The sequence below is a fragment of the Ahaetulla prasina genome, chromosome 6 (assembly GCF_028640845.1).
Source record: "Ahaetulla prasina isolate Xishuangbanna chromosome 6, ASM2864084v1, whole genome shotgun sequence".
Classification (NCBI taxonomy): Eukaryota; Metazoa; Chordata; class Lepidosauria; order Squamata; family Colubridae; genus Ahaetulla; species Ahaetulla prasina.
In genome coordinates, this window is record NC_080544.1 from 82,973,077 (window position 1) to 83,000,282 (window position 27,206).

The 27,206-nt window shown below is 37.5% G+C and overlaps 1 protein-coding gene across 3 annotated transcripts in view; it reads right to left on the reverse strand.

Annotated features, from left to right (window-relative positions):
• Positions 1-2,289: 2,289 nt before the first annotated feature.
• SIAH2 (siah E3 ubiquitin protein ligase 2) overlaps positions 2,290-27,206 on the reverse strand; it is a 28,856-nt gene continuing 3,939 nt past the window's right edge. The window contains exons 2-4 of one of the 3 annotated variants that reach the window (XM_058187110.1): positions 19,781-19,858; positions 9,105-9,160; positions 2,290-5,018 (exon numbers count right to left, since the gene is read on the reverse strand). In XM_058187110.1, coding sequence (XP_058043093.1) covers positions 4,461-5,018; positions 9,105-9,160; positions 19,781-19,858 — 692 coding nt within the window. In that variant the 3' untranslated portion in view covers positions 2,290-4,460. The remainder of the gene's footprint in view (positions 5,019-9,104; positions 9,161-19,780; positions 19,859-27,206) is intronic. The other 2 variants (XM_058187112.1, XM_058187109.1) reach the window with 2 other exon arrangements.

The following is a 27,206-nucleotide window of genomic DNA, read 5'->3' on the forward strand; positions in this document are numbered from 1 at the left end:
AGGTATTGGACCATTTAATTTGTGCTAACTGAAATAGTGGGAACAATTTGATATCGTTCTTAACTGAGAACTGACTCATCTGTCTACATGAATAAGACATTTGCTGTCTGTCACAACAGATACTTTTCCAAAAGATTTATCAAATGCTTTAAAGATCAGACTCACATGTTAGTGCAGATGAGGCCAATGACATGGTTATTGTTATTGTTATGGTTTCAGATGAGGCCAATAACATGTGAATGAAAGGAAATCCTTGCAGCAGATGGGTAGAAATGGAAGACATCACACTCCCGTGAAGATAGAAAGACTTGAACCAGGGCTTCCTTAAGCCGTGACCCAAATTTATTCCTAGCTGCTTACATCCACATATTATCTCAGACTTTCTACTCCCATAGTATTATGTTATAAAGCCATGTGATTAAGCCTGATCTAGGCTATCTGGGCCAGAATATTTGCAATCTGCTTCTTGTCCACCATGGAAGTAGTAAGCTGTTGCATTTGTTAACATCTTATGCTCAAGTCAACATTTTTCAACATCCTAGTTCTCTTTCTTTCAAGCAGCAATGCTTTCAGCTACAGTTTACAAGCATTGTCCCAAAGGTGCTTTTTCAGGAAGCAACTAGACTTTCATGTTTTTTCTTTTGAAGACATTTTGCTTCTCATCCAAGAAGCTTCTTGAGCTCTGATAGTATAGTGGGGAATGGAAGGATTTAAATTTCTTGCAGATAGCTGATAATTTGCATCCTTTTAGAGGATCCTTGAAGCACTTGGAGGTTTATCTGTGTCCTCAGGGTAGTCTGCAATTTTTTCTTCTGGAAATGTCTAGTTTAATGAAAAGAAGGACTAGGGGAGACATGATAGTAGTGTTCCAATATCTCAGGGGCTGCCACAAAGAAGAGGGAGTCAAACTATTCTCCAAAGCACCTGAGGGTAGACCAAGAAGCAATGAGTGGAAACTAATCAAGGAGAGAAGCAACTTAGAACTAAGGAGAAATTTCCTGACAGTTAGAACAATTAATCAGTGGAACAACTTGCCTGCAGAAGTTGTAAATGCTCCAACACTGGAAATTTTTAAGAAAATGTTGGATAACCATTTGTCTGTAATGGTGTAAGGTTTCCTGCCTGGGCAGGGGGTTGGTCTTAAAGACCTCCAAGGTCCCTTCCAACTCTGTAATTCTGTTCTATTCTAAATCCATTCCTATTCCCACACCATTTCATTCCCCACTATCCTGTCAGAGCTGAAGAAGCTCTTAGATGAGAAGTGAAACGTCTTCAAAAGGGGGGAAAAAAACAAGGAAGTCCAGTTGCCTCCTGAAAAAGCACTTTTGGGACAACAATGACCTGGATGACTAAGAATCTCTACAGACTTTTACAAGCATTGCTTTATAAAAGGTGATAATTGTTGAATTGTTCACTAAAACACATAAAGAATTGGATTGCACAGACAATAGAATTCTTATTGCAATTGATTTGAGACTATATACTTTTTTCTCATAGCAAGTCTTCTACACTCTAGAAAATGAGTGTGGTCAAGACCAAGAATTGGGTGGGGTCAGATCAAAATTTAAATAAATACTGTTAATATAATAATTCTAATGTATTTAATAAACTTTCCTATTACACTAAAATTTATATTCAGTAGTAAGAGCTGAAGGATTTTGAACTTTTGTTAAAATAGCTCTCTAGCAGCATTTTAAAATTCTGGTAATTTTCTATTGATATACATGTTTGTAGAAAGTATGCACATTTGATCCCTATAAAATATTACAGAAAATGTGTATTGTTGATTCATTGCATAGTCAGCCAGATATTCAGACTAGATTTGGCATTTGTACACCTATTGAATCCTCTCTAAGGACCTGGTAGATAGGTAGATGTTGATATTTTATGGTATTCGAGATATTGTTTGCAGGATTATACAAATGAAAAAGAAGGATATTTTAGATACCACCTCAAGATAATTTCTTCTTTTAGTCTAACTCTTACATTGGTACCAGTAACTGATTACTAATGGATTGTTGATATTTAAAATTCTTTGTGATATATTTCTCTAAAGCAGGAAGTTTAATTAGTGAGCTTCAGCACTATTTAGGCCGAAGAGATTTTTCTGCATTAAAAAAATGTTTATGACTGCACAGTTTTAAAAAAAAAGGCAAATCTATATGTAGTCAATATTAATCAAAATATATCTACAGCCATTTTCCAATTGATCTTCAACAGGTCAGGAGTGAGGTATTTCAATTCCAGAAAGTAAGGGCTTTCTCCATACTGGGGGGTGGGGGTGGGGATAAAAACAATCAGAATGCCAAATAATTATTCTGTATATTTTTGACTAGTTGGAAATAGCTGCCCCCCCAAAAAAACCCTCCCACAGAATAAGTTCCTAGCACTACCAAAAATTAAACCAGATGCTTTCATGTTGTATAACACTCAGTTTTCTTCATTTGTTTCTGCATTGTTATTTGATAAAACTCAATATATATTATTAGAGAAAAAAGCCAAACATGTCCAAAACCAAAGCAACTATGCTCTCTTTGGCTTCCAGGATTCTAAGAGTTAACTTCAACCTTCCCCAGTCTATTATCATCCCTAGTATCAGTGATGGGATTCAAGTAATTTAACAACGGGTTCTCTGCCCTAATAATTTCTTCCAACAACCAGTTTGCCAAACTGCTCAGAAAGTTAACAAGCGAAGTGGTGCGAACTGGCTGAATCCCACCACTGCCTAGTATGGATTATGAACACCTATATTTTTAGTCAGAAAGCTAGATGAGAAGCATGGGGATCTGTGGTGATAGTAATGGTCATGCAGAATGACTTCATATGTGTCATGACATACTTTGTTCACTAATGTCATGACCATGTGACATCTTGGGAATACAGTTCTGCTAGAATAAATTCCACATCTGTTCACTGACTGTCACTGTGTCAGGAAAAGCTTACTAGACCAGCGCATAAGATGTGCTGTCCCATTGAGGAATATTGAATGCAAAGTTGATGCTCAGATGTTCTTTTTCTATTCAGTAAAAGAGCCCACACAAGTTATTTTTTTTTTGCAAAAGGTTTATTTAGAAAACTAGAGTAAACCTGGCTATGCCAACAGAAAAAAAATTAAATAGCAGAAAAGAAGACCACCCTCATATCAATTTCCCTTATGTTATTCTAGATCACTTTTTAGAATATTAATGTGTATGTGAAGTATGCCATGTTTGTGTGTGTGTGAGTGTGTGTGTGTGTTTTTTACAACCTCTTAGGTAAGCAGCTCTGACAAAGAGTTTCTTCAACTCTTATAGAAATAGACAGATGAGTGGATGAAGTGGGCCCACTGTGCAGATATCCAAGTCTTCATTCCTAATAGAAAACATTCATTTTTTTAAAAAAGATAAAAACTCAACCAATTCATCAGCCAGAAAAAAAGCAAGAAAACTCACTGGATAAAGTACATTTTTCTCCTGTGTGCATTACTGTGTAAAATGGAACATCCACAAATTCCTATGTATTAAAAGCTTAAAAATAAAGCAATTCCAACACTGTCACATTCTGTTTATTTACTCTTTCCTTTTAATATTTTGTTACAAAGATGGTCAAGGGCTTTATCAATTGCTTGAAGCAGTGTACTGCTCCTTCCTGGAGATGAAGTATAGTGAACCATCAAAGTACTGAGATTGTAGAAATAGACTCCATGTTGTAGGTAAATGATCACATTTTCAAAAATTCCCTCACAGTAAAAAAAAAAAAAATCCCTTAAGTAGCACAGCCTTATAGGAGGGAAGCTGTAATTTAGTGACATCATTTTTGCTGTACCATGTTTCTGTTGTATGGATTTGTTTAAATATGGTGTTCCCTGCTTGTAACCAGAAGTGCTGTAGTCTATTTAAGCACCTCATTTTTCCAAACTTGTGCATGGACTCCTTAGGCACTGAAGATCTACCTCTGATGGATGTCCCACCTCTTTTATTCCCTATGTGTTAAAAAAGTTTTGTTTTTAAGAAGATGACATTGTTTCTCCCTCTATAAAACGCCAGTGAAACTCTTAAAAATATATCTCTTTCCTTCTGGATTAAAAGGGCATTGATTTTGCTTTAGTAACTATTCTGATAAATCTTATAATTCCCAATGAGTATATTTTATTAAAATCTCAGGGTAAGACTTGTATTACGTATGAAGATACACTCCCTATGTGGGTGTATAGCCACCCAGTAATTAACATTTGTGCAAGATTTCATACAATGGAGGGAGTGTACATATATAGATTACACTACAGTTACATCACTCCAAAGTGAATGACAGGTTTGTGATGGCACTGGTGGCAAATCCCTGCTCTTCCTCATGTACTTATGATTGCATGAGAAGGAAAAGACAGGGCAACAGTTGAATACCACTTAAAAAAAAATGACTCAGCAAAACATGAAAGCACTATGCCCAGAGAAACCACATGGTTTCACAAGTTACACAAAAAATCACGGACAACACGTAGAAATAGTCACATTGATTCCAAGGTTCCCATTATCTGCAAATAGATGTGCTATGGCAGTGTCAAACACAAGACAGTCACTGTTCATGATAGCTGCTGCCACCCCATCATGGATGGATCGTGGTGTTGCTTCCCATGTCAGCCTCCGTCTGTTGCCATTCAGTTCGAGCCTGTATGCAAAGTTCTCTGCTTGTTTGCGAGTGCCAATGAGTAAGACTATGGCAAAGAACTGTTGATGGCCCTCATACTTCTCCTGTTTCTCCAAAACCAGCATGAAGTGATGGCCGAAGCATGACTGCATCATCACCCAATCAACGGCTCCCGGCAAGTTAATGTCTGTGGCGAGGAAGACAATGTCTTCTCCTTGAAGAGTCGTAATACTCTTGTGAGCGTGCATTAAATGAGACATCACAGCTTCCAAGGAGCCCTGCCATTTGCATGATGCTCCTGGACATGGGCAGGAGTAAGGGCGATACTCACAAATGTCTTCATGATCTGGCTTTTCTGTATGATGGAGTGTCAGGGAACAGCCTGTGGTGGCATACTGAAAAGATGAAAGATCATAAAGTTAAATTGTTTGTTTTCTATTTGATTTAAGCTCCCAGATGTTCTGCAAAATCATTCTACTTCTTTCTATTGTACAGCCTAGTATCATCTAATTTGATTACTAAGAGCTCTCCAGAGGCATAGAGATCTTTCCCATCTTTTGGTGCCCATATGTTTAACCAGACTGGAATAAAACTATTTGAATGCAAAGCTTGTGCCTCCTGATATATATCAAAACTCTATGTCTTAATTTTGGTGGACACTGGATAAAGGAAACAAATTCTTCTCATCAATAACATAGAAACTAGGCTTATAGCAGGACATATCATTGGTTCCCCTAAGACTTTGATAAGCAGATATTCCTAGTTCTGTGTCATGAGATAGCAATAGCTATCTTACATAGACTTATATAAGATAGCTATTAGACTTGCATAGCTCTTCACAGTGCTTTACAGACCTCTCTAAGTGGTTTACAGAGTCAGCATATTTCCCCCAAAAATCTGGGTCTTCATTTTACCAACCTTGGAAGGATGGAAGGCTGAGTCAACCTTGAGCTTGGTGAGATTTGAACTGCCAAATTCAACTGCAGGCAACAGTCAGCCAGCAGAAATAGCCTGTAGTACTGCATTCTAACCACTGTGCCACCACAGCTCTTATGCTAGGTTTAGAACCAGGGACTTTCTGCATGTAAATGTTATTGTTTAACTACATCTCTAAGATGTCACATATATACATCTATAATGCTCTGCTGTTAAGAGTTTTGTCTCAGTGGGGTAATTAATCCTTTCGGGGGGGGCGGGGGGGAATTCAACCTCCTATTGGTTTTTGAAAACTGCTTTATTAGGCCCTTCAGATATTAGAATACATCTGAGTATTTGTAGGAAGTTTAATTGCATGAGTCTTATCATGGTTTTATTCTTTGAGATAAGATTCAACAAGTGCAATGACAAGCACACTTCATCTTTAAACACTATTCCACAGAAATGCAGTTACTGCTGTGTCAGTATGAGTTACATATGGTCTCTTAGATGCAACGCCTATTAGTTTCAGAATCTGGCTTTTTACAAGCCTGCTATATTGTTTTGTTTGAAAAGAAATGCTGAATCTTTTTTATCCCTCACTCCCACCCTTTAACAATGTTTTTCACTGTTTGCAATAATAACAACATAATAAATCCCAGAATCAAAATAGGCATGATATAAAATTTGCTCAGATTTCAACAAGAGATCTCATTTTCTTCCCACTGCATTCTGTCCGGAAGAATTTACCTAAATGATGATGTCACAGCATTTTACTTCCCCCTTCCTTTCTCTTGTTTGCCAATCTATACTTCAATTTCAAAGTACTCTGCTATTGACATAGGACATTTTACTGAGAATTGCAAATATATTTTTTCCGCAGTAACTCCGGGTAAATGGTGGTGGTTGCAGCAAAGATCTAAATCTTTGCAATCAGAATAAAATTCAGAAAACAAAGCATACATGCCTTGTTTTTCGTTATTCAATCCAATCCAATACCATTTCCCCACCTTTTAGGGCAAGTTGATCAAGCATAAAAGATTTTTTTAATTAGCCAGAGAATAGTACCCTTTGTTGTTGTTGACATTTCAATACAAATTTCAACCCCTGTCTCCCCAGTTTTGTCTCCATCAGATTTAGCATGATCTCTGATTTACAGAACCCTTGCAGAAGGAGCAGGATTCCCTTTCTGCTTAGATTTTTGTTGTTTGATGCCAGGTTTCCACACTCATATTTCATATCACTAAATAACATACAACAGTTAGGAGTGGAACATATGGGATGGCTGAACGGCATGACGTAGAGAAGCACAGGAATTTTATTTTTACAGATCAGATCATGAGTTCGTTTAGGCCCGGAAGGACTACTTTTGCATGGAGATGAGAAAAGCAATGGAAGTATGCTGCTTTGGACCTTCTTTCGTATAGTGTACTTGACATGTCTCTAGTCCAGTGTTTTCTCAACCATTGCAACTTTAAGGAGTGTGGATTTCAGCTCCCGGAATTTCCCAGCTAGTATGAGCAAGAAGTCTGCATATCTTGCCAAGGTTGAGAAACACTGATCTAGTCTAACTTCAGAAGGCAGTTCTCAGACAGCCTCTATTCATAAAAAAGGAGTCCATGTGGTGAAAGTAGGAGAATATACGGGAAAACCCGGATTCAACTTCACTCTTGAGATTTTTCAGCCCAGCTTTCCTCAAGCACAGTTGTTATGCAAGGAAATTTGGAAAAGGGAAGCTATGTATCTCCTTGAAGTCCTCAAGGAAAATGGATTATAGGAGCAGCACTGACTGATAAGCATTACAGAAATTATTTATTCTTTTCTATTCAAAGCACATTTAAGTCTTTTAAATTTGCTACACAACAAAGCTTTTATTCTAGTACTTAAGCAAAGGAAACTACCAATTATTTTTATTTCACTTTTATTCTTTTTATAAATAACTGAAGGCGATGAACATATCTAATATTCCTTCTTTCTCCTATCTTCCCCATAACAACAACCCTGTGAGGTGGGTTGAATTGAGACAGAGTGACTGATTACGATTTAGCTCCCCGAATAATTCATCCAAAAGTTATTTAAAATAACAACTATCTAAATTTAAAGATTCCGAAAATCAGAAAGGGGTTGTATATCCATTGTTTATGATACTTGAATTACTTGAATCTTATAATACAATGAATCATTTTCTATTTATGTTTAAAGGAGGTTTTAAGTTTGTGAATCAGATGCACAATATAAGTTTAATTATTGGTCTGGTATATTACATCTAACCAAGAACTCTGTTTAAACTGTTTCCAGTAGATCATCACTGATAATGTACAAGTTGCAAGTCCCATCACTTGCATATCAAAATGGAACAGCTTATGTTCGAGCAAGCAGGCATGGGGCAACTGTAACATTTGTAGAAGGACAGAAAGGCTGTGGAGGGGGAAACCAAGGCAACCTAATGTAAGTTAAGAAGACCGTCTGGTCTAGTGGTTAAGGCATCAGGTTAGAAACCAAGAGACTGTGAATTCTAGTCCCACTTTAGACATTAATGCCTGCTTCATGACTTTGAGTCAGTCATTCTCTCCTATTTCAACTGACTTCCCAGGATGGTTGTTGTGGGGAAAATAGAACAAGGAAAGAGTATTACCGGTAGTTATGTTCACTGCTTTGGGTTGTTTATAAAAATAATAAAGGCAGGATATAAATCAATAAATATAAATAGATCAATACATAAAGAGATACCAGTGGCTGTAGAATAGTGACTTATGGGGATAATAGGAAACCATGAGATGATGGAATGCACTGGAATTCCAAACAGAAGTTTTCTCTGCTATCACTTTTTTGACTGACACGGTTTCCAGGTGGTACATTTTATCCATTTACTATCAAGGGTTTTCAGGCAGAACTTATTTTTACCCAGCAGCTATCATTCTATCTTGGATTAATTGTACTGAGGCATTTCCCATGGCATTTTGCTGTTTGAATGCTGCATTCATAATTGGGCTACTTACTGTATGAAGTCTAATCAGATTTGCTGAGGTTGCTAAGTGAGATATTACCAAGCCCAACAAAGCTACAGCTAAGTCAACAAAAAGGTATGAAGCATTTTTGTTTCCTGACAATTTTGGGAGCTGCCTAGTACTGTGCTAATAATACGTTCTCTGCAAGAGGGAAGGCTAGTGCCTTTTTATTTCCCGGTCGTTTGCAGCAATTTTTTTGGCTGGGAACAAGATGAACAGATGGGACATATACTGGAGTGATACTGTAACCCCTGAATAACCCTTGGCTGGCAGCTCTTTGATCTACTACAACAGTGTTGCAGAAAATAGCCAAAAATATTTTGAATTTTACATAAATATTGATCAAAGGGAAATAGGAGAGGAAGGGAGGGAGGAAGGTGAACACTTCTATTAACTGGTACTTGAGGAATTCTTATAAGAAATCATTCTGGACTCCCCTGTAATTGCTAAGTGCATGAATGAGCTACTTAAATTATTAAGTTTCTAGGCCTCATGGTTACAATGAAAGAAATTAGCATTTCTATAACAGACATGAAAGAAGCTGAAAATTGCTCCTACCACTGATTTCTTTGCCTGGTGTCCATTTAGTTTCTCCTTCAGCACCATTGCAGTTTCTTTGAATTGAAAGAAGACGATTCAAACTATGCAGGCCAAGATTTTTTTTAGAAATATATATGCATAAATATTGTATTGCCATAGTACTTCAGTTTCCTTGGAATTCAAATACTTTTAGCATAAAGTGTAGGTAACTTGGATTATAAATGTGACCCATATACAGTATATTAATCCCAGTAAGAATATTTAGGTTTTATTGCTCAGGCTATGAAGTTTGTGTACGTAACTCTGTAATTCCAAGAAGAGACAAAACTAGGTAGTGAGGAATATATCTGAGCATAGCTGAAAGCAGAATGCTGCAGTTGTCTAACCCTCCTAATAGTGACTATTGACAGACACTTTTATATTCATTATTTTTAATAACTTGTACCTGAGTGACCTGTTTTGATTTGCCTCTTATTGGTTCTTTCTGACAGCTAAAAAACATGGGGGTGATTATTATATGACTCATCTGACAAGAAAGGCATTCTAGAGGGAAATGTCTAGACACCTCCTCCCTGTAAAAAGAGGACACTTTAGCTCATATTTGTCTCAATAATGTTTGATGTTTTACTTTGGCCATTTAATGAGAAGGAAAGACTCCTTCTCATTAAATGGAGAAGAGCCTAATGCTGGGAAAGATTAAGGGCAAAAGAAGAAGGGGACGACAGAGAATGAGGTGGCTGAGATGGAATCACTGAAGCAGTAGGCGTGAGCTTAAATGGACTCCAGAGGATGGTAGAGGACAGGAAGGCCTGGAGGAAAGTTGTCCATAGGGTCGCGATGGGTCGGACACGACTTCACAACTAAGAACAACAACAAGTCCTTTCGAAATATGGGGGCAGGAAGTAATATGGTAGCAGTTATATGTATCCTGGAGGACAGGTGGGCAGTGATGACCATCAAGACCCATCTGCAGCTCTCACACTTCTCTTACACCAGGCCTGTGGTCTGACTAACGTTACCACCCATTTTGAGACAGCTGCAAAGCAAGTATTTAAAAAAGCAAACAAAATCTTTAACACTCTTCCTGAAATATTAGCCATACCTGCCTATGGTCTTCATCTCCCCTCTCCAAGACTATCATGTGAAATCTTTGTCAATAAAAAGTTGCCTGGCCCTGTCAGCCTTGACAGGTTGGAGAAATGACTCATTAATACAGATCTCCTCATAAGTCAAATCCTGGTTTGGTATTTTAAGCCATGACCGATTCTGAAGCTTTTATCTTTTTTTCAAATCTATGATATTCATGAATAAGGGCTTGGATGAGTTTAATCCATTAATAGTTGCATATTCCTAGATAAGTATGAATTATGAAGTTTTGCAAGCTTCCTCAATCTGGTGCTCTCCTTCCCCAACCGAGAGCTTATATTTCATCTGTTCCTTTTTGAAGTTTTTTTTCCCCTCTACAGAGAAAAATGGTGCTGGGAAATCAGGAAGATTACAAATGAAAGAGTGTGCAACAAATCATAAGGCAGGTCTATGAAATTTCAGAACAGCCTCACTCAAAACAGTTTTGATGTTTCTAGTGACTTATTCTTCTCAGGATTCCAGTGGCTGGATAGGATGAGAATTCCAGACTCCAACATGTGGAGGGCATCAGATGGAGGACAACTCCTTTCTAACTTTATACTTGAATAACTACCTGTTAATACACACACACATGAAATGGGTATGGGAAAAGCTGCCTAAAATGTAATTTCTGAGCATTTATCAAAGGGAAAGAGTTATTTGCATACATTCAAACAAATCAAATATTTATTACTATACAATAATGTAGACTGGAAGGTGGTTGGTTCGCCTCTAGGGGAAACATGTAAGCAGAAGTTGAAAAGGCAGCTTTAAAATATTGGAGGTGTGTAATCCCTGCATGGAGAAGAGTTTGACTAAATGACCTCTCCCTTCTGATTGCTTACAATTCTACAGTAATATTATATTATTTGTTGGGGGTGGTGGGTGGTAAGACACACTGGCATACCAAAATGGTGTGAACCAGCATCCAGCCAATTTTGCTGAGGGTGCTGAGACATGCATCCTTGGAAGGATGTCTTTTGAGCATCTTCTAAGATGCTGTAAACTAGTGTTTCTCAACCTCAGCAATTCATCTTATACAGAATCCGAGAGTTGAAGTCCATACATCTTAAAAAGTTGCTGAGATTGAGAAATACTGTTTTAAACTCTTTTGAAGTGGTCCACTCAGATTACAGTTATGATCTATTGTCCCAAGCAAATGTAAAAGCCATGGGTGAGAAAACCCATTTAAACAGACAAAGAAATATAAAGTCGTATACCACCCAGAAATCAATGGATCATTAGGGTTTACACAAGTTATACCTAAATCCTTGAAATTTGAATACAGAAAGCTGACATTCATAATGTTTTTAATCTGTTCAGCCATTGTCCCAATTATTGCACATTTTATTTGAGACTGTTACCCCAGCTCACCTCCCACAATCATGGTTAGCCACACTCAGCAGCTGAACAGGTTGGCACATGCTGTGTTAGTCACACAGTTAATTGTTTGCTTATGTTATTATTTCTGAATTAGCGAATTATAATACTGCAGATTAGATATACAATCATAAATAGAACTTTTGAAATGCAGCAATTGTGTTCTGCAATTAACATTAACATTAAGAATATAATATATATATAAAAAGATTAAGAATATATTAGGCTTGGTCCAGGCAAGCAGAGAATTTTGCATTTGGATGCAAATTTTTAACTTATGAGAAAAAAGAAACTGGAGAGAGATGGAGTATCATTTGCTCTCTTTGATAGTGGAAGAATTGTGAAAACTGAACTAATGTGAAACGTATTTGATTTACAGCAGGGTCAATAATCTTTGGAAAGGCCAGGAATCAATGTTACAGCAATCACATGAAATCTCATCACCAATCTAATCTTCTAGTATTACAAAAGAACTCAAATGCCCAGTATTTTAATGTTAAACTTAATTTTCATTTGCTTTTCAAATGCCATGAGCATCATGTTTCCAACCCATTTTTATGGTGTATTGGGGCAAAGTTTCAGATTTAAGGATGTAGACAGCCTTTCTGGCTTCCATCTAAACCTGAATGGGCAATCTAATGCTCTAGTCCATAAGCACAAGCCAATGGTCAGGGAAATATGGGAGCAACAAAACATTTAGAGATCTGCCTTGATCTTAACTGCTTTCTGTATATCAAATGAGAAAAAAAGAATTTCAAGGACAGCAAGTCAGAAAAGTTTGAACATATTGTACATATGGCGTTTTTTGACAATACTTTAGCCTTGCCAGAAAGAATGAAGGTATTTTTATTACCAGACCCAATCATGAAAATGAAAACAACTATATACAATTTGAGAATGCACTAAAATCTCACTGATTAAATCACCTACTTCTGTTATTGGGTCTGAATGTAGCTTTATAGCTTGACCACTGAATTTAGATATAGGTGATTTCCTAGTATTTTAGGAAAAATCCTGGACACTGTTTGTTTGCTAGAAGAGAATCTCATAGAAGACAATATACATAGTTTAGGATTGAACATTGGTGGTGTCTGAGCTTGGTTGTTTGCTTGCAGACATTTTACTATATAACTAGATAACATCAACCGTGCAAGTGAGTTTGCTCCCTGTTTATATACAGTAGCATGCCCTGCCAGTTTTGGTGGAGTGTGGTTTTCTCCTTGGTAGTCCCTTGATTAGGGTATTGTTTTCTGCTTGATTGTTTGTCTGATATTAATCCCTGCTTATCTGGGGGTAGGCTGCTGGAGTGGATGTCTTATGGATTTTTATTTTCCTTCTTAGCTTTTTTTTATTGTGTCTTTAGAATGTGTGTAAGAGAAGTTTATTCCCGCCGGAGAAGACGCCTAGAGAGCAGCCACAGCTGACTGTTGGAGGCGAGTTATTGGCCCCAAAGGATAGGGTGCACAACTTAGGTGTCCTCCTGGATGAACGGCTGTCGTTTGAAGATCATTTGACGGCCGTCGCCAGGAGGGCCTTCCACCAGGTTCGCCTGGTTCGGCAGTTGTGCCCCTTCCTTGATCGGGATGCCTTGTGCTCGTTACCTCTCGCTTGGATTATTGTAATGCTCTCTATATGGGGCTCCCCTTGAAGTGCACTCGGAGGCTTCAGTTAGTCCAGAATGGAGCTGCGCGGGTGATAGAGGGAGCTTCGCATAGCTCCCACGTAACACCGCTCCTGCGCAGACTTCACTGGCTACCTGTGGCCTTTCAAGTGCACTTTAAGGTGTTGGTTACGACCTTTAAAGCGCTCCATGGCTTAGGGCCTGGGTACTTACGGGACCGCCTGCTGTTACCGTATGCCTCCCACCGACCCGTACGCTCTCACAGAGAGGGACTTCTCAGGGTGCCGTCCGCCAAGCAATGTCGTCTGGCGGCCCCCAGGGGAAGGTCCTTCTCTGTGGGGGCTCCCACACTTTGGAACGAACTTCCCCCGGGCTTACGCCAAATACCTGACCTTCGGACCTTCCGCAGCGAACTGAAGACACATCTTTTCATTCGCGCGGGGCTGGCTTAAATTTTAAAATTTAAATTTTAAATTACATAAATTTTATTGATTTTAAATTTTTTACTAATTTTAAATGGGGCTTTGGTTTTTATAAATTTTTAAAGTTCTAGGCTAATTATAATAAGTTTTTTAACTTGCATTTTAAATTGTATACTGTAGTGTCTGTATTTTATTGTTGCCTGTACACCGCCCTGAGTCCTTCGGGAGAAGGGCAATATAAAAATCAAATAAATAAAAAATAATAAATAATAATAATATGCCTATTGATGGCTGATTTGTTTGAATTCCCTAGCATCAGGGGTGAAATCCAGCAGCTTCTGAAGAACCGGTAGTGAAAATTTTGAGCAATTTGGAGAATCGGTAGCAGAAATTTTGAGGCTGGCCTCAGAGTGGGAATGGAGTTTTTGCAATATCCTTCCCCCAGGAGTGGGGAGGGAATGGGGATTTTGCAGTATCCTCCCCCTGCCACACCTACCAAGCCACACCCACCAAGCCACGCCCACAGAACCGGTAGTAAAAAAAATTGGATTTCATTGCCTAGCTGCTAGCATGTTTAGATTTAGCTTGGTCTAGGATGCTCACAGTTTTCGGCTGAAACTATGGTCTAACCGGGTGTTGTGAAATAAAAACAGTTTTCATTGTGTCTTCTGATTGCAAGTTTATTTTATTTATTTATTTATTTATTAATCACATTTATATACCGCCCTATCTCCCGAGGGACTCAGGGCGGTTCACAGGCAAGTAAAAGACATATAAATACACACTAAAACCACATTTAAAAAACTTATTCTACAAAGCCGAATTAAAAAGCAATATAAATAATAAAAACCCATTTAAAACCAATATAAATTTAAAAACTAATCCAGTCCTGCGCAAATGAATAAGTGTGTTTTAAGCTCGCGTTTTAAGTTGATGTTCATGAACCTGCTCTGCTAGTATTCTGCCTGTCTGTCCTAAATAGTGTCTGTTATAGTCATTACACTGTAAATTGTGGATAACTCATGTTTTTGTTTTCTTCTTGAGCTATTGAGTCTTTTGGTTTACTGGATGTTTTGGCATTATATGTCTCAGATTCTCACTTTAGGACAGGTTATCTTTATTGTTCAGGTATGGACAAAAGACAGAAGTCTGTTGCTTTCAGAAGAAACAATCCAAAAAGGAACCCTCTCTAATATCTGTTAAACTCTGTGATTAAATTTCCCATTCATCTTTTCAAAAGCCTCCATCCCAGTTCAGATATCCAGGGAAGTGGGGCTGTCTTGACCTCAAGTGCTATGAAAGCTTCGCTTCTGCTTGTAGCAAGAACAAAGCTGCAGGCAGATGAAACGGCTGTTAATCCACAATAGATAAGAACAATCTATAGTTGGAAAACAATACTGGTAATCAGCAGATCTTCAATTGTTCTGAAACCTGAACCAGGCATTTTAGAGAGGAGGGAAAAGATAAAGGAGACCAAAGGATGCGTGTATCACCTCAGCAAAAAAGCTTGCCTAGTAATGCAGCAGTGCCATCTGCACAATGCAGGTGTTCATACAGCTGAGCAGTTTACTTAATAATCTCCCCTGAAGGCCAGGTGTGCATAAATCAGGTTTGGGCGAGGAACAAAAGTCAATAATACCTGTGGCAGCTTGCTGAAATGTAGATCTCTAGGCTTATAATTTCTAAAATGAGCAGGATTCCTAAAACGTATTCCTGGGTTCCACTCCCCCCTTAAAATCAATAGTTTATAACAAATGTATTTTTTTTCATTTACTACATTTTCTTCTTCTTTTCTCTTTAAAATGTCAGATGGGCAACTATTTGCTGAGACAGGCAGCAAATTGAGCTGGGATGCACATCCAAGTTTGTCAATCCTTGCCAATGAGCAATGAAAATTATAACCCAAGAACACTAAATCAATCCTGTACTAAAGCTGAAATCCTATATAAGTATTGCGTTCACTCATCAAATTAACCACAATTTAAGCTGTCTAGTTTGCATGCAAAATATATGACTGGCAGATCACAACGGCTGATTTTTCACACTATGCTAAAAGCAAAGACGTCTCATTAAACTTTGTTTGATGTATGAAACTCTCCAAGCTGCTTCCTGAAGAGGAAAGAGTTATATACCAGGAATGGAAAGGAAAGGTATTAAAAGTGCTGAAGTAGCAAGCACCTCAAGTGAATCAGAAAATGACAGAACAAGCAAGCAAGATTGCAAAACCATGGGCAGAGTTGCTCTTCTCCTACTTCAGATCAAACAAATGGATAGCCTTGACTTGTGGGAAAACAACTGAGGAAAAAGTCAAGGGAAAAAAACCATGTTTAAAAAAGTAAAATCTCTATTGGATTTTCTTTCTTTTCTTTTCTTTTTATGCCGCCCATCTCCACTCTAAGGTGACTCTGGGCAGCTTACAGTTCTTGATTTCCTTTCTTAGATTTCTAAGCTCTGTTGATATAGATCCCTCTTTTCTCTAATAACTCCTTAAAACTTGTTTGTGCATAGCAGCCCAGCTGCATGACTAGGTTATATCACCTGTTCAACCCAGCTACTGAATTAACCCTTACTTAAGCTAACCAAATAGGCTAGATTTGTGCCACAAGTGCTAAACCATAAAAAGGCTAACGTGCTAATCAAATGTCATATATATTATACAACTGCACCTGTAATTGATTAGCTGACCTGAATAAATGTGTTTCTCTGAATCTTGGGCCTAAAACATAGCAATAGTACATAATATCCTACTGGATGGGGTAAACACTGCTTAAGAAGTTCTGGTAAATTAATGTTTTGTAACTGGTTTTGTGTTCTATAGCTGTACAACCCTCCCCCCCCCCAAAGTAATATTGCAAAGCCAATCTGAACCTATTCTTAAAATAATAAATTAGCCAAAAAATGTGGCTGACTCTTGCCATGCCTATAGTGCTTGTTACAATCTAATTTCAGTCCAAATATTACAAAGATCCATCCTAGAACAGCCAAAATCCTACCCTTGTGAATAAGAAACTTAAAGCCATTCATAAATTATCCATTAAATATACCAACAACTATAAACAGGATCAATAGCTGCTCTGCCCCATCTGATTTATTAACAACATTTGTGGAAAGGAAAACTTTTTCTGATCTCTTTTATCTTGCTCTTCTTCATATTTGATCTTTACAAAACAGCTTTTGATTCAGTCAGACAAAAGCTATTCAGGGACAGAAAAAGAGCAAAAAGGATCTATTGGTCCATTTTAATTAACATTATTTTTAGATGAAGAAGAAAGATGAATTAATCTGGATAGATGCCCTGATTTTAAGACCAGATTTTAGAAGAACTGCTGAATTAAATTAAGAGAATTGCTTTAATAAATCCAAAACTAAAGGAAGATTAGTAGGTTGAATCAACATTCAATGAAGTTAAGATCCATATTTATGATGTTGACATTGCCTGAACTTCGGTTTACATCAGGACTTGGTAAAGACTTTGGATGTGCCCTGTAAAATCTAGATACCGATGGATATGAATAAAGAGGAATAGAAACTCTCATACCAGTGGAAATCTGGTAGCCCAGACTAGAAAAAGTCAACACCATTAATTCCAGCCTACTAGTACTATAAGCCATTAGGATTTCTTCTCTAAATAAGCCAACTATTTAATATTATTCCTTCCCTTTCCTTCCCTCCTTGAATCATGCAAATGAAGACTCAATCATCCAGGCCAAAAGTATCCAAAAAGGTCTTCAGGCATATTTTAAAGAATCTTGGAAGTGGCAAAGCAACCTTTTAGAATAAGCTGCTATTAACAGAGACCTATGGTGTCCAATGATATACTCATTCCACAGCATAGAATGGTAAGGCACAGATAAGGAAGAAAAACCAAAGAACATTTAACACAGGCAAATGCAACATTTTTCACTTGGAAGATGCCTGGCTTGATAACAGTACTGAAAAACAGCTTGGAATAGTAATTGATCAGAAACAAAATATGAACCAGCAGACTGATGTGGCTGCAGTTAAAGCAAGCACAGCTAGCCCTAGACTTACAAACATTCATTTAGTGATAGTTCACAATTACAGAAGTGCTGAAAATTTTTTTTAATTTATGACCAGTGCTCACACTTATAATTGTCATAACATCCCCATGGTCACATGATCAAAATCCAGGTCCATGGCAACCAAAATGTATTTATCACAGCTACAGCATCCTGGGGCCATGAGATTGCCTTTTGCAAATTTACTTACATCTTCTGACAGGCAAAATCAATGGGGGAAACTGGGTTTGCTTAATGACTCTGTGATTCACAATGATGACAGTTAATAGAATAGAATAGAATAGAATAGAATAGAACAGAATAGAATAGAATATTTTTATTCGGCAAGGTTATAAAAGGTTATAAAATTGGGTGCAATTCACTGAGTAGCCATCTCACTCAATGACAGACTTTCTGGTTCCAATTGTGGTCATAACTTGAGAATGATCTGCTTCAATTTTGATCTGCATTACCAGACTAGAGAAGCAAGAAAAGAGACAAGGGAGAAATTTGACTGGAGTAAGAAAAAATGATAACCTGCCCTTCCAGGATGTCTGCAATGGTAGTGAGTCAAAAAATAGTTGAGATGGTAGGGGCACAATTACATGACTGAACCCTTGTATTTTAATACTCATTGTAAAAAAGAGGAAGACTTTGATCATATAGTCATGGCAAACACCTATTTTATGATTTTCCCTGCAGAAGCCCCTGCTTCCCCCTGAGAAGAGCCTCTAGTTTCAGGTTTCTGGACTAAATTGCATGTACTAATTCAGGGGTAGTCAACTTTTTTACCGCCCACTTTAGTATCTCTCTTAGTAGTAAAATTTTCTAACCGCACATCAGTTCCACAGTAATGTGCCATGTATCGTCATCTGTGCATGCCTCTCGCGCATCGTGGTTTGGATTTGGGGGGCGCTGGCTACCAGCTCTGCTTGTCTGTTACAGCTGGGTGGTGGTGGGGGAGATGTGCGAGCTATTCTGGGACGAGGCTCTTTTGTTTGCGGTCGCATTATAGTGCCATTTAGTTTACTTACGTAACGTGAACTCAACTTATGTGCGGGTGATACAAATAGTATATTTTCAGAAATTTAAATTGTCACGGGGAATTTTATGAAAACCTAATGAAAATGTTTTTAAATAATGGTATGAAATTTTTTAAAAAAGTCAATTAAATTAAAAAAAAGGAAAGTGCTTCAGTATCAGACAAAACCCTTACCGCCCACCATGAAAGCTGGAACGCCCACTAGTGGGTGGTAGGGACCAGGTTGACTACCACTGTGCTAATTTCACACATATTGTGGGAGGAAATGATTGAAAAAAACACACATTTTGAGCAGATACTGCCTTTGTCTTTAAATCTTCAAAAAAACAGAAACTGAACTCTTTATTTATCCTCGAGCAATAACAAAATGCAACATACCAATAAAACCTGAAACTCTAGTTCTGTGGTTAACACTTATCTTGATCATCCCCTTAAAATGAAACATCATGGAACTTTCTGGAAATTTCCTTTAATATGTATAATATTTCTCAGTCATGGGTCAGTTGTTCAGCCAGAACATCATACCCTGTTCCCCGAAAATAAGACCCAACTGGAAAATAAGCCCTAGCATGATTTTTCAGAGTGCTCTTAATATAAGCCCTACCCCAAAAATAAGACCGTTAAGATTGTCAACCAGATGGACACATTTACTGTATTTTCCTGAAAATAAGACCTAACCAAAAAATAAGCCCTAATGCATCTTTTGGAGAAAAAATAATATAAGACCTGGTCTTATTTTTGGGGAAACATGGGTATTAGTTGACACCTCTCTAGTACTTCTGCCCAGGTTAAAGCTTTCTGGCTTGTTTTTTCTCTAAAAAGAAATCCCTGGAAATATTCCTGTGTTGGATTTATCTGTTATAGAAAAAAACGAAAGAGAAGTGGGCTATGGCCAGGTGCCTTGGAAGCATGAATTGAGGCAACCATGCTGCCTGACATTCAGAAATTTAAAAAAAGGGTGAATATTAATCAGATACCCAGGGTCAATGTTAAAATCACCTGTTTAAGCAGACAGCTATGTTGGTAACTCTTAAGTTCTAACCAGAAGTTAGGAGATTTGTTTTAAAAATGGATCAATATCTCACCTTTTCTTTGGGAGTTCCAACAATAAACCTGTGATGCGGTTGAGAGACAAAGCTGGTCCAAAATCACACAGCAAGTTTCTGTAGTGAAGGGAGGTCTGAAGTTAGGTTTTCTTAATGCTAGATCAACACCTGAGCTACAAGATGATACTTCTTCCTCAACGTCTATTCCAAAGATTGCCCTCTTTGAGCAAACAGATTGGTGAGCACTCCAAATAAGAGCCTCTAAAGCTACTAATTGTGAGAAGAAACAGGTTCAGGGGGGACAGAGAACATCTGTGCTTATTTTTGATGCCCTAATCACTCCTCTTTGTTGGTATTCATTTATATTTTTTCTTCTTGGCATAAAAAAATGTATCACTACAATTAAATATTGTTCCAAACCAATAAACCAAAAGCAGTTTTGCACCCTTTTTAGGGAGTCAGATTCTACTTAAGAATTTGAAAGGGGGTAAAAGATCAACACAGTATTTTTCCCTTCTAATTTCCCAATCCCTCAAATTGCTTGATTTGGATCACTAAAGTGGTCCCATCATCACAATTGATGACTTTTCCAAAGCAAGTTAGCAATGACCATTTAGCTAAAAAGGCAGGCTTTCTCTTTCAAATGTACAAGTAAAATGGTTCATTAGTTCATTAATTTGATTTGATTTAATTAGTTAAAATTATAAACATTCACCCCTGATAAATGTTGATTTATTATGAAGATGGCATTTTTATAGGCCTCATCTGGAAGCAAGGATTTAGGAGATGATTGAGTTTAGGTTTTCTGGCTTCATCTCAACTTTTCCCATAACTGCTCTTCATGATCTGGTATCCTCCTAGAATTCTTATAGAGATTGAATGAGAAAGCAAAATCTCCTTCAAGAGAAGCTTGTCAGTTGTTGACTTCCGGAAAAAAATTGTGCAGCTTTCTTAATCACTACAGAGAAGTGGTATACTAGTTCTACATTTGGAATGTTTTTTCAACTTCTAGCCTAGGAGTTCCTAATAGTTTTCTATCCCTGTAGTAAGCCAATCCAAATCTATTTAGCTTTTCGAGACCAGCCAAAGTCAATTTGGTCCCGACACCTAACTGGGACAAATCTCAAGATAGCTAAGTTGGCTAATAATATAAAAGTTTAATGTATTGCGATTACTGTAAATCAGTTTAAAGGATAGATGGGTTGACCAACACAATTTTGAGATCAGTTATCTGCTCTAATTATATTATACATGAACTGCATTTTTTCCCATGATATTCTTCTCAAGCAGGAAAAACTAGTACTTCTAGTAATGTGCTATGATTTCCCTGTTTTCCTTGGAGGCTATTAACTCTTTGGGTGACCATGAAGCAACGACATTATACTAAGCAACAGTAACATGAGCCTACTGCTTTGACTTTGTTTTTGGCAACACACCTATGTTAAACTGGAAGAATAATTCTCAAACAGGTGGGCTTAAATGGGCAACTGACAAAGGCTAATAAATAGTACTGATTTTTCTTGGCCAATGGAGAGCAGATACTGTATCTTCTTTAATACTTGCAAATATCTCTGAAAGACACAAATTGTTTTATTAGCTATATGCAGGGGTGAAATGCTCCCAGTTCAGACCGGATCACTCGATCACTCCGGTAGTGATGGCAGCAGGTGGTTCGGAGAGCTGGTAGCAAAAATCCCCCCCCAAGCTGAGTTTTTTTTTTTTACTTTTAAAAGCATTTTTTCTTTGGCCGAAAAAATGCTTTTAAAAGTAAAAAAAAAGCCTCTGATGATCGCGTGGCTCAGCTGGTATCATCAGAACCCTTTAAAAGCTTTTTTTCCTCTGGCGATCCCAGCTGAGTTGCCTGATCATAACAGGCTTTTAAAAGAGGTTGTAGAAAAAATGCTTTTAAAAGTAAAAAAAAAAAAAGTTGGCCACACCCACCCAGCCACATTACACCCCCCCACCAAGCCACGCCCCAGAACCGGTAATAACAAATTTTATATTTCACCCCTGGCTATATGTCTACAGGTTTCCTTAGTAAGTCAAATCAGGAAAAGTGAACTCTGCCTTCCTTGCACCAACTTCTCTGCATATGCACCAAGACAAATTCCTTGTGTGTCCAATCACACTTGGCCAATAAAAAATTCTATTCTATTTTATTCTATTTTATTGATACTGCCCACTTCAGAAATGATTTTGAGATGCACCTTTCAGAGGTTTTAATACACAAAGTGTGAATGAAATAAATGGATATAGTGTTTAGAGCTGCAGTTCAAAATAAGTGGGCTATACTACTAGCCTTATCTGAAATGTCTGATACAGTATAACACTTCTGAGCAAATTACTGGGTGAGGTAAAGTCAGTAGTATATATTCTTCATTTGCCTTTAAAATCCCATGAAATTAATTTATAGAAACTTTCTAGTAACAGATTCCTGCTTTCCATTAGGGATTTCTTACCTAGGGTATTAACAAAATGAAATAGCTCAAGGAAATAATCCTAAAGGGTGTTTTGGGTACATATTTATTTTGAAGGTTCAGTGCTAATGGGTTTGTGCCAATATGGAGTGTTCAAACTTGCAGGAGAAAAGAGAAACAGCTAAGATTTTCATCCTGACTTCATTGGAAAAGTTTGACAGCGCTGCCCTTAATTGAGGCAGATATGAAAAAAAAAATCATTTTCACAGATACAGACGGGTCAGTGGGAAGTGCTATAGCCTTCTGGCTCATACCAGTCAAATTCTGTGGCAAATATAGTCAGGAAGAGAGATGACTCAAGAAGCAAGGCAGGAGTTTTAAAAATAACAGACCACAAGCAATATAGATTTTAAGCAGAGATGTAAGAATAGGAAATGCAAATGGTGGTGGGGGGAAAAGCCCTGAACGTGAAATATGATGCATTTGTTCCCCTCCAACTTGGGAAACCACCTGTTCCAAGACGCTGGTATTAAAGCAAGCATAATTATGCATATAAATGGCTTTGTCTCCTATATTCATTTTTTTGCACTACAATCCACTCAATTTCCAGCCAATGCTGGAACTGACCATGCTGGATAAGATAAGTTCTAAGGCACAAGATTGCCAAAGGCTAACCTATTTAACTCAAGAGAAACATCAGAAGCTTTGTGCAAAGATCAATGGCACAATGGAAGACATAATCATTGGTCATAGACTGGGAGAGGTTAACATCAAGAAAGGATTTTTTAAGGAGATTCACTATCATCACCACTATTGTTATTGCACTAATTCCACTGACAAAGATACTGAACAAATCAGATTATGTCTGTGAAACATCAAAAACATCTGGCAAGTATCCCACCTCCGTTACATGGATAATCTGAAGTTCTTTGGGAAAGCACCATCTGAAACAGAATAGGTGCTCAACACTGTCTATATATATAGCCAAGATATTGCAATGGAGTTTGCTCTGGACAAATGTGACACCCTTACCATCAACAGAGGAAAAAGAGTGAAAACTGAAGGAATCAAGATGCTCTATGGAAATGATATCAAGAGTCTGGCTAAAGACCATCATGATAAATAACTGGGCATCATTTAATCTGACATCATCAAGTACACTGAAGTTGAAAAGAAGGTTAGAATACATCAGGGAGAGTATTCAAAGTCCAAACTCAGTGGAGGAAATGCCACCAAGATATGCAGTTAGAATAATGAAATGGACTCAAGCATAATTAAAAATCCTGGATTATAAAATTATATTATAAATTATAATTTTATTATAATTTTATAATTATTATAAAATTATAAAAATAATATATAAAAGAGCAACTAAAATGATCAAGGGCCAGGACACTAAACCATATGAAGAATGACTGCAGGTTTTGGGTTTGGCTAGTCTGAAGAAAAGAAGAATTAGGGGTGATATGATAGCAGTATTCCAGTATTTGAGGGGCTTTCACAAAAAAGAGAGGGTCAAATTATTCTCCAAAGCATCAGAGGGTAAGACAAGAAACAATGGTTGAAAACTAATCAAAGAGAGAAGCAACCTGGAATTAAGGAGAAACTTCCTAACAGTGAGGACAATTAACCAGTGGAACATCTTGCCTTCAGAAATTGTGGACGCTCCATCACTGGAGGTTTTTAAGATAGCTTTAACACCATCAAACAACATCTGTCAATCCTAAATCCTTGGGTAGGATTTGACTGGTAGATAAAAATGCCAAATCAAGTTTAAACATTTTGCTGACTGTGTGACCAGATACAATAATAATAATTTCTCACTATTATTACCCAAGTTTGCTATAAAAGTTTTTCGTAACTTCAGATGTGGAATATTCTCACCCCAAAAAAGTATGGCTGGCACCAGTTTTCCTGTCTTCAGGTGACAATTATTTACCCAAATTTACCCACTTTATTTCATTTCTGTAAACTGGCTTGTGATAAAAGTCCTTTTGGAAATCTTTTAAGTAAATATGTAAAATAAATTCACATGGATGCTAATGTGTATGCCTATCTTTTCAATATGAGCAGGCTAAAAATACTATGTATGACGTGAACTGATTTTGCCAATTCCCCAAATGATAACTGAACTTTTAGTCTGGCTTATATCCATATTTATTCAGTGTTCAAAAGACTTATTCCCAGGTCATTGTGCATAATTTGCTTCTTTTGTTTCTCAGGATTCCTAATTGAGCAACAAATTCATTTGAGCAACAGTTTATTAGCATATATTGAGCCTGAAACCAGTATTTATTAAACACATTTTGAATGTGTGCTTGATTTTTAATGGTATATATAATTCCTCCTGAAAAGAAATTATAAACACAGAAGCTTCTGCAGAATAAAGGGTCTCTACAGTATAAATGGCAATGAAGATTTAAATTATTATAATTTTGCCTGAAGTAAAATAAATTAGGTTCACTTTCCCCTTATAGCTACCTTCAGCATATTTAATTTGCAATGTGCCAATCCAAACAGTGTGCATAAGATATCCACAGTGACTCACATAAGCTCTACGAAGCTCATTTGCCATTTCATGGAATCATAAAATGGGAAGCAAACTTCACATCATCAGGTCCAACCAGGAGTCAGAGCAGGAATCCAAAGTATCCCAACCAATGGTTGTAAAGTTTTCACTTGTTGGAAGAAAATATCCATCTGGGTTCAGTTCCAAGTGGGGAAAAAGACACTGGAAACATGGAGACTGCTTGGAAAGATGGTTTAATGGTGGTCAGGTTCACATGGCTTGAGTTCCTGAACAGAAAAGGGGTGAGATGCTGTGTGCGCCCTGGTTTTATGCTTTCTCTGAGCTTTGAATTTCCTGGTGCACAAGAAGAGTATCCTGATTGGTTGTCAGACTCCCAGGGGGTGGGGGTTTTAGCTAGCCTTACTGGCTGATATAATCTTCCCAGGTGCCATGTGGTGAGTTTCTGTTGCTAGATGAGTCCTATTGTGTTGCAGATGATGGACCATTGACAAAGGTGGGGGCAAGTGAGTTTCTGCCTCTGACCCATTGACAAAGGTGGGGGGAGGCAGGAAGCTGCAGGGAGCTGCTTTGTCTTTAAAACATGTTTCTCCATTTCTCATCCAGGGAAATATAATATTATGCCCCTTTCTAATATTTTCTAAAAAATTTCATTCTTTTAGGAGAGGGGTGGGTGCTAACTTCCTACACACTTAAACACATCCAATGAAGCAGTAGAGCAGTGCAACATTGGAATCAATTACTCCACTTTTCTAGTCTCACTACTCTTATTCCATCTTACTACTCTTATTGTTACGAGAAAGTTTTGTTCATATTCAATCAAAATCTGGCTTCCTCTAACTTATATCCATTATTCTATGTCCTGAACTCTAATAAAAGGAAAACAGATCTTGATATTCTATGTGACATCATCTGGCTCATATTTAATTTGAAATCAATTTCTAATCTGATTTCACAAATACTATTATTAAGCTAATATTCCCCATCATGTATTGTGCTTAAGATTTTGGTTTCCTAACTGAAGAACTTTTCATGTTAAATGTTACTGTTATTTTCTGATATTTCATTTCTGTCTTCTAAGGTATTGGCAGTCCACTCAGTTTTGTATAATCAGTTAATTTGATAAGTGTTCCTTCCACCTCTTCATTCATTACTAATAAAATACTGAAGAGTAGAAACCAAGGCCTGAATTTTTGGATAGTCCACTTGATATCACTCTAATTTGATTGATGGGCTCTTTGAATACAATTTTCAAGCCAGCTATCTTCTTAATGTCATGCCATTCAGTCTTCATAGGGCAATCTGCTGATCAGAATGATGTGGTATACATTGTCAAATTTCTTGCTAAAGTATTTTCCTCTTGGTGGCAAAACAGCTGATTAATGCCTGACAGGTCTTACTACATCCTTGATGGATTGAGTAACCTAATGGGAAAAAGCTCAATAGTTCAGGAGTAGCACATATGCTTACGTGAAAAATATTCCCAGTTTAATTTGGAGGTACCTAAATTAAATAGATCTGGAAAAAATCTACAGCTGAAACAATTGAGAGCTACAGTTATTCAATGTAAGACAACTTTCCTCTATCAATAATCTCCAGTTGATTTGGACCACAGCTGCCATCTTTCCTAACCATAGTTCATGTTAAATTAATCTGATGGAAACTGTGCCCTTCAGTATCTAAAACAAACCACCTAATTGAGCCAATGGTTTGACTCAATATAAAATAGCTTCTTATGCTGAGCAGAACTAGAGATAAGTATCACTCATGGGTTCATCTAATCCAATACCCCCAGGTATGATTGACAGAAAGTTGTCCAGCTTAAGTTCTCACTCAGTCATGCCTAACATCTTCAGGAAGCCATATGTTTCACCCTTGAACTAGAGAACCCAAACATGGAACCCGAAACGCTTCCCCTCCCCAAATGAATGAAAAACAACTATTGTATCTGATGTCTCTTCTTCTCCTTTAATTCATACCTGGGGATCAATAGGACAACACTACTTCTTCAACCACAGCTTTCTTTTCTTCCTCGGAGGCTTTCCTCTGGATAACTTAAGTAGCATTTCCAATCTTGCTTTTATCAGCTGACCTTAAGATCTGTCTCAATGACACTTTAGAAGGTTTAGAGTGCATATTGATCAGCTTAAACCTAACTCTTGGGAGCAAAAGACTCTTGAAACTGATACCAGGATATCAAGTTAAGAGTGGCTTCTTGAGATTAGTATGATAAAAAGGGTAAAAAAAAGAAGAAGCTCTCCCCCTTGTCAGCTGACACATCTTTTTCTTTTTAAATATTAGATCACTTAGATGCAATAAAGTAGCTACTTCTCCCAGTAAAAGTATCATGAAAGCAGAAAAGTAAGGAGACATTTTAAAGAAGAAACAATAAATAGCACAGAACGGATCCTACGGGATTAGCGTCATATTGTGGAATCCATGCTCACCATGTTGACTAGCTATAATCTTTTTATTTAATAAGGAACTTTGATGGTTGGGTGCCTATCATTTAAGAAGTACA